Genomic DNA, 17,673 nt, shown 5'->3' with positions numbered 1-17,673 from the left:
TACAGTTACCATAGGCTACCTTAATAGAACTGGTGTCTACTGATCTTTATGACATAGGAATGCACTGATTAGTGAACTTAATACCTGTGGCCAAGACAGTGGGGACGGGGATACCAAGATCAAAGATAGCGGGATTAATGAAAATATTCCAGCGAAATGGTAATTATTTACTACATATCTTGAGATATGCTGGCAGTGGCCATGAAAATTAGGTACCAACCCACTATGCTTGCAGGCTGAGCACTGGAGAACATTAATTGATGTAGTGCCAATGTAAACCCATGGATGCTTTGTGGTTCACTTTTTCAGTACACAAATGGCCCAGCGGGAGCATATAAAAGATGAAAAACTAAAAGGAAAATGCACGTTGATTGACTGTGGTTTAGTTATGAGGAAGAATGTGCCAGCAGAGAAAAAAAATGCAGGATAATAATTTTTCATTTTTGTTTATCTGGGAATACATTCTTGCTGGCTCTGCATCACGCGATGTGTAGTGACCTCAGCAGAGTGTTTGCGTGGACTTTGGGACGATCACCATCTTGATTGTATTGAACAACACCCTTAATAAACCTCTCTTGTGTGTTACAAGCACCCAGAGTGTGGACACCTCCATACTATTTCTCTTTGCAGCAACAAAGAAATATAACAATTTTATACCTGTCGCTTCATAAACAGAAACCTTTGATGTGTTCCATAGATTGTTTCATCCATAATATTTCACATTACCTGCTTGCAAAATATTAATTTGAGAAAGTAAATTCAATGTTTGCTTCTTGGAGAATGAAAACCCATAAGTCCTTCAGGGATAAATCTGAAATAACTGAATGAGGAGAGTTATGAGCTGTTAGTTTCCTACATTTATCGAATCTTTCAGCTTTGCAGTACAATTCTTGATTTATATAGATATATACAATTTGTATATCAGAGTAGTATCTTATTGAAAAATTCAGTGCATAAAATATTGCGGCCTGCTGAATCCTACCTAATACTGAAAAGTTAATACTAATTATTTTTTCTTCCCAGCTGTTCCTCGTACTAGTGCCACCCAGTGCAGTTCTGTTCCTGAGCCCAGATATGGCCGAAGAATAGGTTCAGAGTTTTCTGCAGGTTCTATCGTTCGTTTTGAATGCAACCCTGGTTACCACCTCCAAGGCTCAAAGGCTATTCGATGTCAGGCTGTGCCTAATGGCTTGGCACAGTGGAATGACACAATACCAAGCTGTGTAGGTAAGTGCATACAGAATTGCCCAATTGTATGATTTTTGGAATTTGCAAGTACATTAAGACTTATGAGCATATTTCGACAGAGTGGTAATATATGTAAATCTATTCAACATATCGCTGTCTCCAGTTTATCATGGTGTCCTGCTCCAAAACAAAGCAGCCTTTGATCATTTGCTGAATGATCTGGTTCATAGAAGTAGGTTCACAGAAGATCCAAATAATTTATACTCTTTAACATCATAACATAGATCAGCCAAGATTACTTTTTTTTTTACTAACAGTGTCACTTTGGTCTATAAAAATAGCGAATATTCCAGAGTCCCAACTAATCCTCTGGGAGCACGGGTTCGAATCCTACTGTGGAACAGGTGGAATTTAAATTCAATTAATAAATCTGGAATATAAATCTCGTTTTAGTGACCATGAAAATCACCACAAATTGTTGTAAAAACCCATCTGCTTCACTAATGCCCTTTAGGGAAGGAAACCCGCTATCCTTACCTGGTCTGGCCGATACGTGACTCCAGATCCACAGCAATGTGGTTGACTTTTTAACTACCTCTGAAATGGCCTAGCAAATCACTTGGCTCAAGACCCTTAGAGATGGGCCACTAATGCTGGCCTTGCCAATGACACGTGTCTCCCCTGGAAAAATAACATGTAAAAACATGTTCAAATACAAACCAAGGGGGAAAGATAAGGGGCTGATTCTCTAATAATGGGGCTATGTCCCCACGTCGGCGTGAAAACCGGCGCCAACAACTCCGGCGCCAATGGCCCCCGAAAGTGAGGAATTCTCCCCTTTCTAGGGGGCTAAGTTGCCGCAGGAGTGGTCCCGCAGCTCCAGCCAGTGCGGAATGGCCCGCGCGAGTACTCGCATGCGCGGAATGGCCGGCGTATTTCCACGCATGTGCGGAACGGCCAACATATTTCCGCGCAAGCGCAGGGGTTGCCTTCTCCGCACCGGCCCCCAGGCAATATGGCAGAGCCCTACAGGGGCCTGGCATGGAGTAAAGTAGGCCCCCACGGAACCAGCCCGCACGCCGATCGGTAGGCCCTGATCGCGGGCCAGGCCATCTTGGGCCCCTCCCTGGGGTCTGATCCCCCCCTCCAGGACGGCCCCCGCACACTCAGCTTCCAGGTCCCTCCGTGTGGGAGATGAGTAATCCACGCCAGTGGGACTCGGCTAAACTCGTCAGCCACTCGGCCCATCAGGGCCCGGAGAATCGCCGGTGGGAGCCGCCGTCAGCGGCCCCCGACTGGCGTGGTGACAATTCCACGGGTGCCTGAAAAACGGCGCCAGAGAATGGGGAAGCCGCCGTCGGGAGGCAGGATGCGATTCTCACGCCCTCCCCAGGGATTCTCCGACCCAACGCCGGGTTGGAGAATCCCAGCCAAGGCTTCCAAAGTTGAAGACCCCTCATGACAAAGGGAATAGTGAAATAAAACAGAAAGAGAAAGTTTATGACAAATGTCAAGTCCAGAACACAGATGGAAAAACCAGGCAGAATGCAGTGGGAAAGTGAAAAAGGATAGAAGAAGGGAAACAAGAGATTATATAAATAGGGGACTCACAAAAAAAAATCTCTTATAAACATGTAAGTAGCAAGAGTATAGTTAAATGAATGATGGGGCTGATTATGGACAAAAATAAGGAAATTTGGTCTTGGAGGCAAAGAATATGACCAAGGCCCTGAACTATGAATTTTGCATCTGACTTCATAAAACAAGAAGATCAAGTTAATATTGCAGTAGAGGTGCAAAGGAGTATTAACCCCGGCCAGACTCCAACATTTGCCAGGATACGGGGCAGAAATCTCAATATATTTTTTAAATTTGTAAAACTGTGAGGAAAGTATACTTCACTCCAGAAATGATTCCATGCAAAAACAGGGATTTGGTATATTAAAACAAACTTTATTATTAACACAGTGTTACACTACCTTAACGTCACAGTAATATAGCTTATAAATAGCCAGTTAACAATCAAAGGGACCACTTTAACTTCGAACTGAAACCTTCTTGATCTCCAATCAAGCAAAGCTCATCACAGGTCAAAACCCACTTTTAAATACAGTCAGCAAACAACTGGATTACTTGCCAGCATCTGGATAACAAAATACTTTAAAAGACTGCTGAGAGAGAGAGACAGAGACAGAGAGAGACAGACTACTGCTTAATCTGACAGCTTTGAAAAAAAATAAATTTAGAGTACCCAATTCATTTTTTCTAATTAAGCGGCAATTTAGCGTGGCCAATCCTCCTAGCCTGCACATCTTTGGGTTGTGGGGGTGAAACCCACACAAACACAGGGAGAATGTGCAAACTCCACACGGACAGTGACCCAGAGCCGGGATTCGAATATGGGACCTCGGCGCCTTGAGGCAACAGGGCTAACCCACTGTGCCACAATGCTGCCCATCTGACAGCCTTTTGCAGAAGCTGCTGTTCAGCTTACAGCCAAGACCTGGCTTCTCCCATTACAACATCATCTTTATCCCAATCAAATCCCATGACCCAGGGACTTCAGTTCAAAAACAATGCCGCTACTTATCTAGTCCCCAGAAGTCATAACAAAAACCTGTACTCTTTTTAAATATAAGCATGATTTGAAATAACAATCACCTCACTTTTATGGCATCTTAATTGCACCATCAGCAACCACAGCTTTTGCCTATTTTTTAAAGCAGGATTAAAAAAAATATATTACTGCAGAAGCTACATACACTCCAAGCTTTTAAAAACATTACTGCACTGGATAGATATAATGGCACATATATACTGGGCTGGATTCTCTGCACCCCAATGCCAAAATCGCCGGGGCAGAGAATCCAGTTCCAAGCATGGAATTGGGACCGGCGCCGGTTCCTCGATTCTCCACCCTCGAAAAGCGGCGAACTCGGAAAGTACGCCGCGCCATGTATCCCCTACCTGCGGCCATTGCCAGAGGTCTGGCCCGCTATTCTCCATCCCCGCCCAACCGAAATCAAGGCGGCGTGGACCACTCATGGTCCTGCCTTTCGGGATACTCAGTCCGCAGCCGCCATGGTCGAGGGCCGGCTGATTGGAGGGTGGGGGGGCCTCGTACGGGAGCGAACTATTATTGCGGTCCGGGTCGGGCGCGAATCCGATCGGGGCACAATTTACGCGGTCCAGCTCCACGGTGTGAGTACGCCATGGAGCATGGCGCGGCCTCTGACCCGGAAGTGTGCGGGACAGTATCTACAGCTGGAGCTGTGAGCCTCACGACGGCTCCCTGCTAGCCCCCTGCAGGGCTGTGAATATGTGGCCTTTTGACGCCAGTTTTTCTGGCATAAAATGCCACTATTTTCATGATGGCGTGAGGACATAGTCCCTGAAATGGAGAATCCAAACCACTATTTCTCACATTCATCACAAGAGCAGAAATATTGAACAGGATAAAAATAGTCAGAATTCAGGTGCTGTGTGCCTGGAATAACTCAAAAGTTAACATGTTAGCTTGTACAGAGGGGATCTATCTTGGATTGCTGAGACAATCTTGGCTCGAATTAGCAAAATCCCTGACTACAATCCTTTAATCCTTCTTGGAAAGAGGACTGCTGCCAAAACGCTGGAGGATGTTACACCCGTATTGAATTAAAGAGAGTGAAATAAACTTGGTAACGTGCAGGCTAGTCAGTCAAATAATGGTGTTTTAAATACTAGTAGAGGTCATTGCCTCAGACAAAGTTAATTTATGTGCAGAATCATGTGATAGTGAGGGACATCCAGCATGCTTTTGTTAAAGGCAAAGTCTGATGAGCTTGACTTCATACTTTGATGAAATTTCAGTGAGAGTGGATGAAGATCGTACTGTCGATATTATATATACAAACTTCCAAAATGCATTTGATAAGAGTACCATATAACAGACTTAAATTAGATGCACAAAAGATTAAAGGGACAGAGGTAATTTCAGTTAAGGATCAGGAGGCAAAAGGTCATGATGAAGAGTGTTCTTTAGACCTGATAGAAGAAAGCCTAAAATTAGCAAAGTTATTTGGTAGGGTACTATTTTCGAGAGATAGGGTGCCTTTTTGGATAAGTGGAATGCCTATTGGATATGGTCCCAGGACAGTGCCCTTTGGGATTGTTAAAAGTAGATGAGAATATGCATAAATGTTGGATAACCTTATTGGAACTATCAACTTGATGGAGCTGTCAGATGAAGCTGTCAAGTGATTTATATCTCCTGACCTTCAAATATTGGAAGAAACTGACTGAAGTTAAAAAATGTCTGTTGGCATATAAACCTCCTGGCATGATAGGATTTGTGCTGCATTCCTGATTTCATAACCTTTCATCATCACAATGGAGTGCCTGTCAGTTCACAATTTTACTGACAACTCCAAGTGGCCATAAAGCCTTTGAAGTGGGAATGAACAAAAATACTTGTTGCAAGGGATTAAGCACTTAAGGATGTTAAGTGTAGTGAATGTGTTTATATTGAAAATTTTGAAAAAATTAAATGAATTCATCAATAGATATTCAAGGTCTTTATTTAATCTCAACATGAGTCCTGAGGTCTGCCCATGACGACTCCTGGGTGGTTGGCATGGAGGCTGTAAGGAGAAAAGGTGGTGGGTGGGGGCATGGGTTTGTGTGACTTGGCACTAAATTGGCATGGGGACCAAGAATGGCCAGACGGTGAATGTAAGGCCATAGGTTGATATGGATGCCATGAATGGAAATGTAGGGGAATAGGATGTGTGGAGGCTATGAGAGGCATGAGGGTGGGTGTAGGAGCATAGCTTGGCCTGGAGGTTATGAAGCGCCATGTGTTGGCATGGGTGGGGCATGGGATGTGTGTGTGTGGGGGTAGTGAGAGATGAGATTTGGAGGGCTTTTTTTTTCTTAATTTTTTTTTCACAGAGGTTTTGATTGAGCAAGTAGAGATAAACTGGACAAAATGATGTTTACCGAGGCAAGGGTCTCCACCAAACCCACCTCCACACATGGCAGCCCCATGCTACCTTCATTCCACTTCCGGGATCACCTATCACAAACCCTTGAACTTTGGGGGCACTTGATGAGGTAGTTAAGAGGGCATATAGGATACTTTGCTCTCTGAACAGAAGCATTGAATATTAAAAAAAAAAAGAGGAAGGTATTTTAAAACTTCACAAATCACTGGTGGACATCAGCTGGGATGTGGTGTGTAAATCTAGGTTTTTTAAAATTCATTTACGGAATGTGGGCGTCGCTGGTTTGGTCAACCATCCCTAATTGCCCTTCAGAAAGTGGTGGCGCATTACCTTCTTGAACCACTGCAGTCCTTGAGGTGAGGTACACCCCCTGGGGCAACATTCTGGAAGGGAGTTCCAGGATGTTGCTCCAGCGACAGTGAAGGAGCCGTGATATATTTCCAAGTCAGGGTGTGAGTGACTTGGAGGGGAACTTCCAGGTGGTGAGGTTCCTAGGTATTTGCTTCTCTTGTCCTTCTAGAGCACTTATTAGTATTTGGAATTACGATGTTGTGGCTATCACTGAAACATGGTTAAAGTAAGGGCAGGATTAGCAGCTGAACGTTGGAGGACATACATCCTTCAGGAGAGATAGAGGGGGATGTAAAAGGGGTGGGGGAGTACCATTACTGGTTGAGGAGAATATTATAGCCGTATTGGGGGAGGACACCTTGGAGGGCTCATACAATGAGACAATCTTGGTAGAGCTCAGGAACAGGAAGGGGGCAATCACAATGTTGGGTGTTTATTGCAGGCCCCCCAACTGCAAGAGAGAGATAGAGGAGCAGATAGGTAGAGAGATTTTGGATAGGTGCAAAAGTAACAGGGTTGTTGTGGTAGTGGAGTTTAATTTCCCCTATATTGACTGGGACTCACTTAGTGCTGGGGGTTTGGATGGGGCAGAGTTCGCAAGGCATATCCAGGAAGCCTTCTTGATGCAATATGTAGATGGTCCAACTCGGAAAGGGGCAGTACTGGATCTGGTATTGCGGAATGAGCCTGAACAGGTAGTTAAGGTAGGGGAACATTTTGAGAGTAGTGACCACAATTCTGTGCGTTTTAGGGTACCCTATTGTAGGAAGGATATTGTTAAACTGGAAAGAGTGTAGAAGAGATTTACGAGGATGCTACCAGGACTTGATGGTCTGAGTTATGAAGAGAGGCTGGGACTTATTTTCCCTGGAGCGTAGGAGGCTTAGGGGTGAGGTCTATAAAATAATGAGGAGCATCGATAAGGTAGATAGTCAAGATCTTTCCCAAAGGTAGAGGAGTCTAGAACTAGAGGGCATAGGTTTACGGTGAGAGGAGAGAGATGGAAAAGAGACCAGAGGGGAAATTTCTTCATACAGAGTGTGGAACAGGCTGCCAGAGGCAGTGGTAGAGGCGGGTACAATTTTGACTTTTAAAATGCAGTTAGACAGTTACAGGGTGGGTATAGAGGGATATGGGCCAAATGCGGGCGTGGGACTAGCTTCGTGATAGAAACTGGGCGGCATGGACAAGCTATTTCCATGCTGTAAACAGCCATCCATGACTTGGCCAGGGATGAGAGTAACCCTCGCGTTAAGGTTCTAAAGGGGCAGCACGGTAGCACAAGTGAGTAGCACTGTGGCTTCACAGCGCCAGGGTCCCAGGTTCGATTCCCCGCTGGGTCACTGTCTGTGCGGAGTTTGCACGTTCTCCCCGTGTCCGCGTGGGTTTCCTCCGGGTGCTCCGGTTTCCTCCCACAGTCCAAAGACGTGCAGGTTAGGTGGATTGGCCATGCTAAATTACCCGTAGTGTCCATAAGGGTTGGGAGGGGTTATTGGGTTGCGGGGATAAGGTGGAAGTGAGGGATTAATGTGGGTCGGTGCAGACTCGATGGGCCGAATGGCCTCCTTCTGCACTGTATGTTCTATGTAATCTATGTAAACTGGGGAAAGGCGAATTACGATAACATTAGACAGAAATTGAAGAATTTGGATTGGGTGCGGCTGTTGGAGAGTAAATCAACATCGGGCATGTCGGAGTCTTTCAAGCGACAGTTGATTAGGATTCAGGAAAGTTATGTTCCTGAGAGAATGAAGAATATGTATGGGACGTTTAGGGAGCCTTGGATAACGAGGGATATTGTGAACCTTGTCAAAAAGAAAAAGGAGGTTTTTGTACTGTCTAGAAGGGTGGGGACAGTATAAAGAAAGTAGGAAGGTACTGAAGCGGGAAATTAGGAGGGCTAGGAGAGGTCATGAAAAGTCCTTGGCAAGTAGGATTAAACTGAATCCCAAAGCTTTTTATTCATATGTAAAAATCAAGAAGGTGGCCAGGGAAAGGATTGGGCCACTTAAGGACAATGAGGGGAGTCTATGTGTTGGGCGAGGTACTAAATGAGTACTTTGCATCAGTGTTCACCAAAGGAAGGGACTTTGTGGAAGATGATTCTTAGGTAGGTTGTGTGGACAGTCTGGATCATGTTAACATCGAAAAGAAGGAGGTATTGGGTCTTTTAAAAGATATTAAGGTAGATAAGTCTCCTGGGCCAGATGGGATTTACCCCAGAATATTGAGGGAAGCAAGGGAAGAAGTTTCTGGGGCTTTGACTGACATCTTTGTATCCTCATTGGCGACAGATGAGATCCCACAGGACTGGAGAATAGCTAATGTGGTACCGCTGTTCAAGAAAGGTAGCAGGGATAATCCAGGAAACTATAGGCCGGTGAGCCTCACGTTGGTAGTAGGTAAATTATTGGAGAGAATTCTCAGAGACAGGATTTATACCCATTTGGAAACACATGGGGCGGGATTCTCCGATCCCCCTCTGGGTCGCAGAATCCCAGGGGAGCGGCGTGAATCCCACCTCGCCGCTAGCTGCCGCATTCTCCGGCGTGTTTTTTGGGCAGGGTTGGATTCACGCCACGCCAGTCGGGGGCTGTTAGCAGGGCCCCCCCCGGCAATTCTCCGGGCCCCGATTGGCCATTTTTGGCCAGTCCCACCGGCGTGAATCACTCACCTTTGACACCGACGGGACCTGGCAGGTAAGTCGGCGGGGGCGGTCCTCAGGGGGTGGTGCGGGGGGGATCCGACCCCAGGGGGGGGCCCCCCATGGTGGCCTTGCCTGAGATCGGGGCCCACCGATCTGCAGGCGGGTCTGATCCGTGGGGGCACTCCTTTCTTCCATGCCGGCCCCTGTAGGGCTCCGCCATGGCCGGCGCGCAAGAGCCAAAATATGCCGGCCTGTCTGCGCATGCGTGGAACCATGCTGGCGGTTCCGCGCGTGCGTGAGATATCGCCGGCCCTTCGGCGCATGCAGGAACACGCGCTGTCGCTTCGGGGCTAGCTGGAGCGGCGCCAACCCCTCAGGCGTCCACCTAGTCCCCGAAGGTGCTGTATTGTTCTTTGTTTAGATGGTAGCGGTTGTGGATTTGGAAGTTGTTGTCGAAGGAACCTTGGTGCGTTACTGCAGTGTTCCTAACATCATACTTTAGATAGGATATCAGTGCTTTGGAGTGGATGCAGAGGTTCACAATGGTTTAAGGAAAATAAGCTTGACACCATTCAGGACAAAACAGCCTTCCACAAAAAACATTCAAACTCTCCACCATCGATGAACAGTGGCAGCCTTGTGTATCATCTACAAGATGCGCTGCAATAACTCACCAAGGTTCCTTATACAGCCCCTTCCAAACCCATGACCGCTACCATCGAGAAGGTCAAGAACAGCAGATACCTGGGAACCCCACCATCTGGAGGGTCCCCTCCAAGTCACTCACTACCCTGCCTTGGAAATATATCGCCATTCTTTCACTGTCACTGGGGCAGCATCCTGGAACTCCCTCCCTAACAGCACAGTGGGTGTACCTACACTTCACGGACTGCAGCGGTTCAAGAAGGCAACTCACCACCACCTTCTGAAGGGCAACTAGGGATGGGCAATAAATGCTGGCCTTACCGGCGACGCCCACATCCCGTAAATTAATTTTTAAAAGTATAACATGGTCATTTTTAATCCAGAATGGAACTCTGGAGAAGCTTCTTGACCCTGAGAGTGGTTAGAATATGGAATTCATTACCATAAGGACTATTTGAGGTGAATAGCATCAATGAATTTAAGTTAGATCGGAAGTTAAGAAGTTAGATAAATACATGAAAAGAAAGGAGGGGGAGAATATGTAAAATGGGATTTAGTTGGACCAAATGCCTGTGTCTGTTCTTTAAGTATTATGCAATTGGAAGTTCAGTGGTGAGATTGGAGAAGCTGAGATTGTTCTCCTGAGAGCAGAGAAGGTTAAGCAGAGACATAACAGAGATATTCATAATTATGAAGGGCTTTGATCGAGCAAGTAGAGATAAACTGTTTCCTCTGTCAAATGGGTAAGTAACCAGAGGTCATAGATTCAAAAATAATTGGCAAAAGATGTGAAGGGGAAATCAGAATGTTTTTCTCAGAGGTTGTGGAGCGAACTACTCGAAAAGGGCGGTGAAAACAGATTCCAAAGGAACTTTCTAAAGGCAATTGAACATGTACATAAAATTAATTTGTCGGGCAGTGCGGAAAAAGCTAGAATGTGAGACTAAATTGGACTGTGTTTCGACTGTTTTCTTATTCTAATTAATTTTGTTGCTCTAAACATGGAGTACAGAGACACCAGTTGCAACAATACAGGATCAGGTCCTTCAATGAGTTCCTATCACATAATTCGCCATGAGAGCTCAGGTACTACATTCCATGGTGCAATGTGATTATAACTTGCAGTGGTTGACTCAACTAGGTTTACTAATTCTGCCTTTGATCTCTACATTCCATGCATTCTATCACTTAAAATATAACACATCAAAAAGAATAACATCACAGTGCCTTTCATCTCTCCTAATTATTTTGTCACTGTGGTTATATGGTCCACAATTTCTCCTGAACACTTTATTACTATCAGCACAGTAGCTAGACCAACAAGACATAAGCCTGTTTCATATAGCTTCTGCTGAAAGCTCGTTTCACTCATTATCATAGAATTATAGAATTTACAGTGCAGAAGGAGGCCGTTTGGCCCATCGGGTCTGCACCGGCTCTTGGAAAGAGCACCCTACCCAAGGTCAACACTTCCACCCTATCCCCATAACCCAGTAACCCCACCCAACACTAAGGGCAATTTTGGACACTAAGAGCAATTTATCATGGCCAATCCACCTAACCTGCACATCTTTGGATTGTGGGAGGAAACCGGAGCACCCGGAGGAAACCCACGCACACACGGGGAGGATGTGCAGACTCCGCACAGACAGTGACCCAAGCCGGAATCGAACCTGGGACCCTGGAGCTGTGAAGCAATTGTGCAATGCTACCGTTCTGCCCATTGAGTGATGATCCCACAAACATATCAATACATTGAGCTACAAGGGCAGTGTTGGCCCACATTCCCGCAGATAACCCTTTCAAAGAGTTAATACCAGGTGTGATGAGTCGAATGGCCTCTTCTATGCTGTTAGATTCTATGATATGTTTTACCTCTCCTTTTTTGTCCTTGATCTTTTTCTCCTTTTCATTTCCTCACATTTACACTGTTTCGTGGTAATTTCCTTCTCAGACCCATACCAGCACGGTAGCACAGTGGTCAGTACTGTTGCTTCACAGCGCCAGGGTCCCAGGTTCGATTCCTGCTTGGGTCACTGTCTGTGAGGAGTCTGCACGTTCTCCCCATGACTGTTTGGATTTCCTCCGGGTGCCCCAGTTTCCTCCCACAGTCCAAACATGTGCAGGTTAGGTGGATTGGCCATGCTAAATTGCCCCTAATGTCCAAAAAAGGAAGGTTAGGTTGGGTTTTGGAGGTAGAGTGGAGGAATGGGTTAAGCATGGTGCTCTTTCCAAGGGCCGGTGCAGACTTGATTGGCTGAATGGCCTCCTTCTGCACTGTAAATCCTATGATGTATGATCTCCTGTGACCTTTTTATCCTTACTGATTTTGTCTGATTTTATCATGTGGCTGCCTCTTCCTCTCCTTTTATGTCTTTTCTTATACGTTAGACACCCTTTCTTAGTTTTCATGGTGGCTGTCGATCTGAATCTTTTCCTCTTCCCACTGTTCTCATTGTTCTGTGTCTACGCTAATCCTTGTACCTCTTCATATTTATTTGCCCTTCTGTTTTGTGCTTTTAGTCTTGTGGAAATTTAAAAGAAACAAACAAAATCCAGTTATTATTGCATTCCTTGTGACCTCCAGCAGCCTAAAATACATTTTGAATTTGAATCACTTGTAATGTGAGGAAATACAGCAGCCAATTGTGTACTGGTCCTATAAATAGCAGTGACAAAATGACCAAGAAATCTGTTTTAGTGATATTCGTTGAGGTGAAGCTTTTGAAAGTGCAATGAAATCCTTTACATGACTTAAGAGGGCAGAAGAGCTCTCAATTTAATATCTCATTACCTCTGTCAATGTAGCACTTCTTCAAACAGCACTGAATTGATGAAGTGTCAGTCTAGATTTTTAAGATTCCAGAGTGGGGCTTGAACCCATAGCATTTGTGTCCGAGCTCATAGAGCTAACATTGAGCAAAGACTGACACCTAAGAGTGTAGATCATAATCCTTGTGGATATTTCGGGTACCGGTACAGTTTACAGTGGAACTGGACACATTTTTCACCAAAAGTCTACCCAGTGGAGAAAGCTGATAAATTTGGGACGGCTAAAAGCCAGTACAGATAGGATCAGCACAAAATATAGCAGGGTAATTAAGACATCCATCCATTCAAATAGGCGTTGGCACTTTTGAAAGGTGCATTGTCAATTTGGATGTTAGACTCTTGGAGCTTGTGTTTTCCAGAGATTTGACATTACAAAAAATATTGATTGTTTTGGCTTTTGACAAGAAGGATTCTCTGTTGTTCTGTGCCACAGTGACATCCATGTCTCATCAAAGTCATCATGCAAGCACACATAGCTCGCAGGACCCTCCAGAAAGCTCCTCTCCCTATTATATCCAGGAACATCTATTCCCCAACCAATTGTATTTCTCTGCATTCCAAATTCTCACTTTACTATTAAATTGTAGCTAATAAAGTAAATGAAACTATGGCAATAAATTACATCTGCACGCTGTAATCCAATAATTACCCAGCTTTTAACCTTCTTTAATGTAAAAACTACATTGTTCCCAACTGCCTACACACAACCCACGTACAACACCACAGCAGATGAACTAGTGTTGTTGCAGCTGCATACGTTTCATAATAAAGATTCTAGATTCCATGGGTAAAATGTGTCCAAAAACACAACATATAACACTGTGGCAATAAACTCAATGGTGCATGTATATAATCTAGTCACTGATTATACTTAATATTTCTTATTTTGATGGCAGTTGATTAATGTTAAGAAAAAGAGTCGTATGTTGCTACATCAGAGTGTCTGACTGCATCTGCCATTAGCTAAACTTGCTCCTGCACCCATTAGTTCCCGAAAACATTGGCCACTAAGATGCTGAGTGAACATGGCAACCAATGATATGTCCTTAGCCAATGAGATGTAAGGATTAGGAAGGACTAAGGCAGAGTGACTTAAAGGGTCTGAAGCCAATGCCTAATCCCCCAGGGAAAGAGAAATAGAGAGAGGAACAGGTTAGATTAAGAAGAGAAAATAAATAAAAAAGGAAAATCAGAAAACAATTAAAGGGCGGTATAGAACATAGAACATAGAACAATACAGCGCAGAACAGGCCCTTCGGCCCACGATGTTGCACCGAAACAAAAGCCATCTAACCTACACTATGCCATTATCATCCATATGTTTATCCAATAAACTTTTAAATGCCCTCAATGTTGGCGAGTTCACTACTGTAGCAGGTAGGGCATTCCACGGCCTCACTACTCTTTGCGTAAAGAACCTACCTCTGACCTCTGTCCTATATCTATTACCCCTCAGTTTAAAGTTATGTCCCCTCGTGCCAGCCATTTCCATCCGCGGGAGAAGGCTCTCACTGTCCACCCTATCCAACCCCCTGATCATTTTGTATGCCTCTATTAAGTCTCCTCTTAACCTTCTTCTCTCCAACGAAAACAACCTCAAGTCCATCAGCCTTTCCTCATAAGATTTTCCCTCCATACCAGGCAACATCCTGGTAAATCTCCTCTGCACCCGCTCCAAAGCCTCCACGTCCTTCCTATAATGCGGTGACCAGAACTGTACGCAATACTCCAAATGCGGCCGTACCAGAGTTCTGTACAGCTGCAACATGACCTCCCGACTCCGGAACTCAATTCCTCTACCAATAAAGGCCAACACTCCATAGGCCTTCTTCACAACCCTATCAACCTGGGTGGCAACTTTCAGGGATCTATGTACATGGACACCTAGATCCCTCTGCTCATCCACACTTTCAAGAACTTTACCATTAGCCAAATATTCCGCATTCCTGTTATTCCTTCCAAAGTGAATCACCTCACACTTCTCTACATTAAACTCCATTTGCCACCTCTCAGCCCAGCTCTGCAGCTTATCTATATCCCTCTGTAACCTGCTACATCCTTCCACACTATCAACAACACCACCGACTTTAGTATCGTCTGCAAATTTACTCACCCACCCTTCTGCGCCTTCCTCTAGGTCATTGATAAAAATGACAAACAGCAACGGCCCCAGAACAGATCCTTGTGGTACTCCACTTGTGACTGTACTCCATTCTGAACATTTCCCATCAACCACCACCCTCTGTCTTCTTTCAGCTAGCCAATTTCTGATCCACATCTCTAAATCACCCTCAATCCCCAGCCTCCGTATTTTCTGCAATAGCCTACCGTGGGGAACCTTATCAAACGCTTTGCTGAAATCCATATACACCACATCAACTGCTCTACCCTCATCTACCTGTTCAGTCACCTTCTCAAAGAACTCAATAAGGTTTGTGAGGCATGACCTACCCTTCACAAAGCCATCCTGACTATCCCTGATCATATTATTCCTATCTAGATGATTATAAATCTTGTCTCTTATAATCCCCTCCAAGACTTTACCCACTACAGACGTGAGGCTCTCCGGTCTATAGTTGTCGGGGTTGTCTCTGCTCCCCTTTTTGAACAAAGGGACCACATTTGCTGTCCTCCAGTCCTCTGGCACTATTCCTGTAGCCAATGGTGACATAAAAATCAAAGCCAAAGGTCCAGCAATCTCTTCCCTGGCCTCCCAGAGAATCCTAGGATAAATCCCATCAGGTCCCGGGGACTTATCTATTTTCAGCCTGTCCAGAATTGCCAACACCTCTTCCCTACGTACCTCAATGCCATCTATTCTATTAGCCTGGGGCTCTGCATTCTCCTCCACAACATTATCTTTTTCCTGAGTGAATACTGACGAAAAATATTCATTTAGTATCTCGCCTATCTCTTCAGACTCCACACACAATTTCCCATCCCTGTCCTTGACTGGTCCTACTCTTTCCCTAGTCATTCGCTTATTCCTGACATATCTATAGAAAGCTTTTGGGTTTTCCTTGATCCTTCCTGCCAAATACTTCTCATGTCCCCTCCTTGCTCGTCTTAGCTCTCTCTTTAGATCCTTCCTCGCTACCTTGTAACTATCCATCGCCCAACTGAAACTTCACACCTCATCTTCACATAGGCCTCCTTCTTCCTCTTAACAAGAGATTCCACTTCCTTGGTAAACCACGGTTCCCTCGCTCGACGCCTTCCTCCCTGCCTGACCGGTACATACTTATCAAGAACACGCAGTAGCTGATCCTTGAACAAGCCCCACTTATCCAGTGTGCCCAACATTTGCAGCCTACTTCTCCACCTTATCCCCCCCATGTCACGTCTAATGGCATCATAATTGCCCTTCCCCCAGCTATAACTCTTGCCCTGCGGTGTATACTTATCCCTTTCCATCATTAACGTAAACGTCACCGAATTGTGGTCACTGTCCCCAAAGTGCTCACCTACCTCCAAATCCAACACCTGGCCTGGTTCATTACCCAAAACCAAATCCAACGTGGCCTCGCCCCTTGTTGGCCTGTCAACATATTGTTTCAGGAAACCCTCCTGCACACACTGTACAAAAAAACGACCCATCTATTGTACTCGAACTATATCTTTTCCAGTCAATATTTGGAAAGTTAAAGTCTCCCATAATAACTACCCTGTTACTTTCGCTCTTATCCAGAATCATCTTCGCCATCCTTTCCTCTCAATCCCTAGAACTATTAGGAGGCCTATAAAAAACTCCCAACAGGGTGACCTCTCCTTTCCTGTTTCTAACTTCAGCCCATACTACCTTGGAAGAAGAGTCCCCATCTAGCATCCTCTCCGTCACCGTAATACTGCTCTTGACTAGCAGCGCCACACCTCCCCCTCTTTTGCCTCCTTCTCTGAGCTTACTAAAACACCTAAACCCCGGAACCTGCAACATCCATTCCTGTCCCTGCTCTATCCATGTCTCCGAAATGGCCACAACATCGAAGTCCCAGGTACCAACCCATGCTGCCAGTTCCCCTACCTTGTTTCGTATACTCCTGGCATTGAAGTAGACACACTTCAAACCACCTACCTGAACACTGGCCCCCTCCTGCGACGTCAAATCTGTGCTCCTGACCTCTATACTCTCATTCTCCCTTACCCTAAAACTACAATCCAGGTTCCCATGCCCCTGCTGCATTAGTTTAAATCCCCCCAAAGAGCACTAACAAATCTCCCCCCCCAGGATATTTGTGCCCCTCAGGTTCAGATGTAGACCATCCTGTCTGTAGAGGTCCCACCTTCCCCAGAAAGAGCCCCAGTTATCCAGAAATCTGAATCCCTCCCGCCTGCACCATCCCTGTAGCCACGTGTTTAAATGCTCTCTCTCCCTATTCCTCATCTCACTATCACGTGGCACGGGCAACAACCCAGAGATAACAACTCTGTTTGTTCTAGTTCTGAGCTTCCATCCTAGCTCCCTGAAAGCCTGCCTGACATCCTTGTCCCCTTTCCTACCTATGTCGTTAGTGCCAATGTGGACCACGACTTGGGGCTGCTCCCCCTCCCCCTAAGGACCCGGAAAACACGATCCGAGACATCACGTACCCTTGCACCTGGGAGGCAACATACCAAACGTGAGTCTCTCACGCTCCCACAAAATCTCCTATCTGTGCCCCTGACTATAGAGTCCCCAATTACTAATGCTCTGCTCTTCTCCCCCCCTTCCCTTCTGAGCAACAGGGACAGACTCCGTGCCAGAGGCCCGTACCCCATGGCTTATCCCTGGTAAGTCCCCCCCCCCCCACAAGTATCCAAAGCGGTATACTTGTTTCTCAGGGGAACGACCGCAGGGGATCCCTGCACTGACTGCTTTTTCCCAGTCCCTCTTACAGTTACTCACCTATCTCCAATCTTTGGTGTAACTAATTCCCTGAAGCTGCTATCTATGACCCCTTCTGCCTCCCGAATGATCCGAAGTTCTTCCAACTCCAGCTCCAGTTCCCTAACTCGGTCTTGGAGGAGCTGGAGATGGCAGCACTTCCTGCA

At 45.6% G+C, this 17,673-nt stretch overlaps 1 protein-coding gene across 1 annotated transcript in view; it reads left to right on the top strand.

The window, feature by feature from the left end:
- Nucleotides 1-17,673, top strand: part of LOC140410474 (CUB and sushi domain-containing protein 1-like) — a 3,392,839-nt gene that overhangs the window by 2,893,006 nt on the left and 482,160 nt on the right. The window contains exon 34 of the mRNA XM_072498599.1: nt 1,024-1,227. Within this exon, the coding sequence (XP_072354700.1) occupies nt 1,024-1,227 (204 nt within the window). The remainder of the gene's footprint in view (nt 1-1,023; nt 1,228-17,673) is intronic.

The sequence above is a fragment of the Scyliorhinus torazame genome, chromosome 4, assembly GCF_047496885.1.
Source record: "Scyliorhinus torazame isolate Kashiwa2021f chromosome 4, sScyTor2.1, whole genome shotgun sequence".
Classification (NCBI taxonomy): Eukaryota; Metazoa; Chordata; class Chondrichthyes; order Carcharhiniformes; family Scyliorhinidae; genus Scyliorhinus; species Scyliorhinus torazame.
The sequence above is the reverse complement of the archived record's forward strand: the minus strand, read 5'-3'. Positions and strand labels throughout refer to the sequence as shown.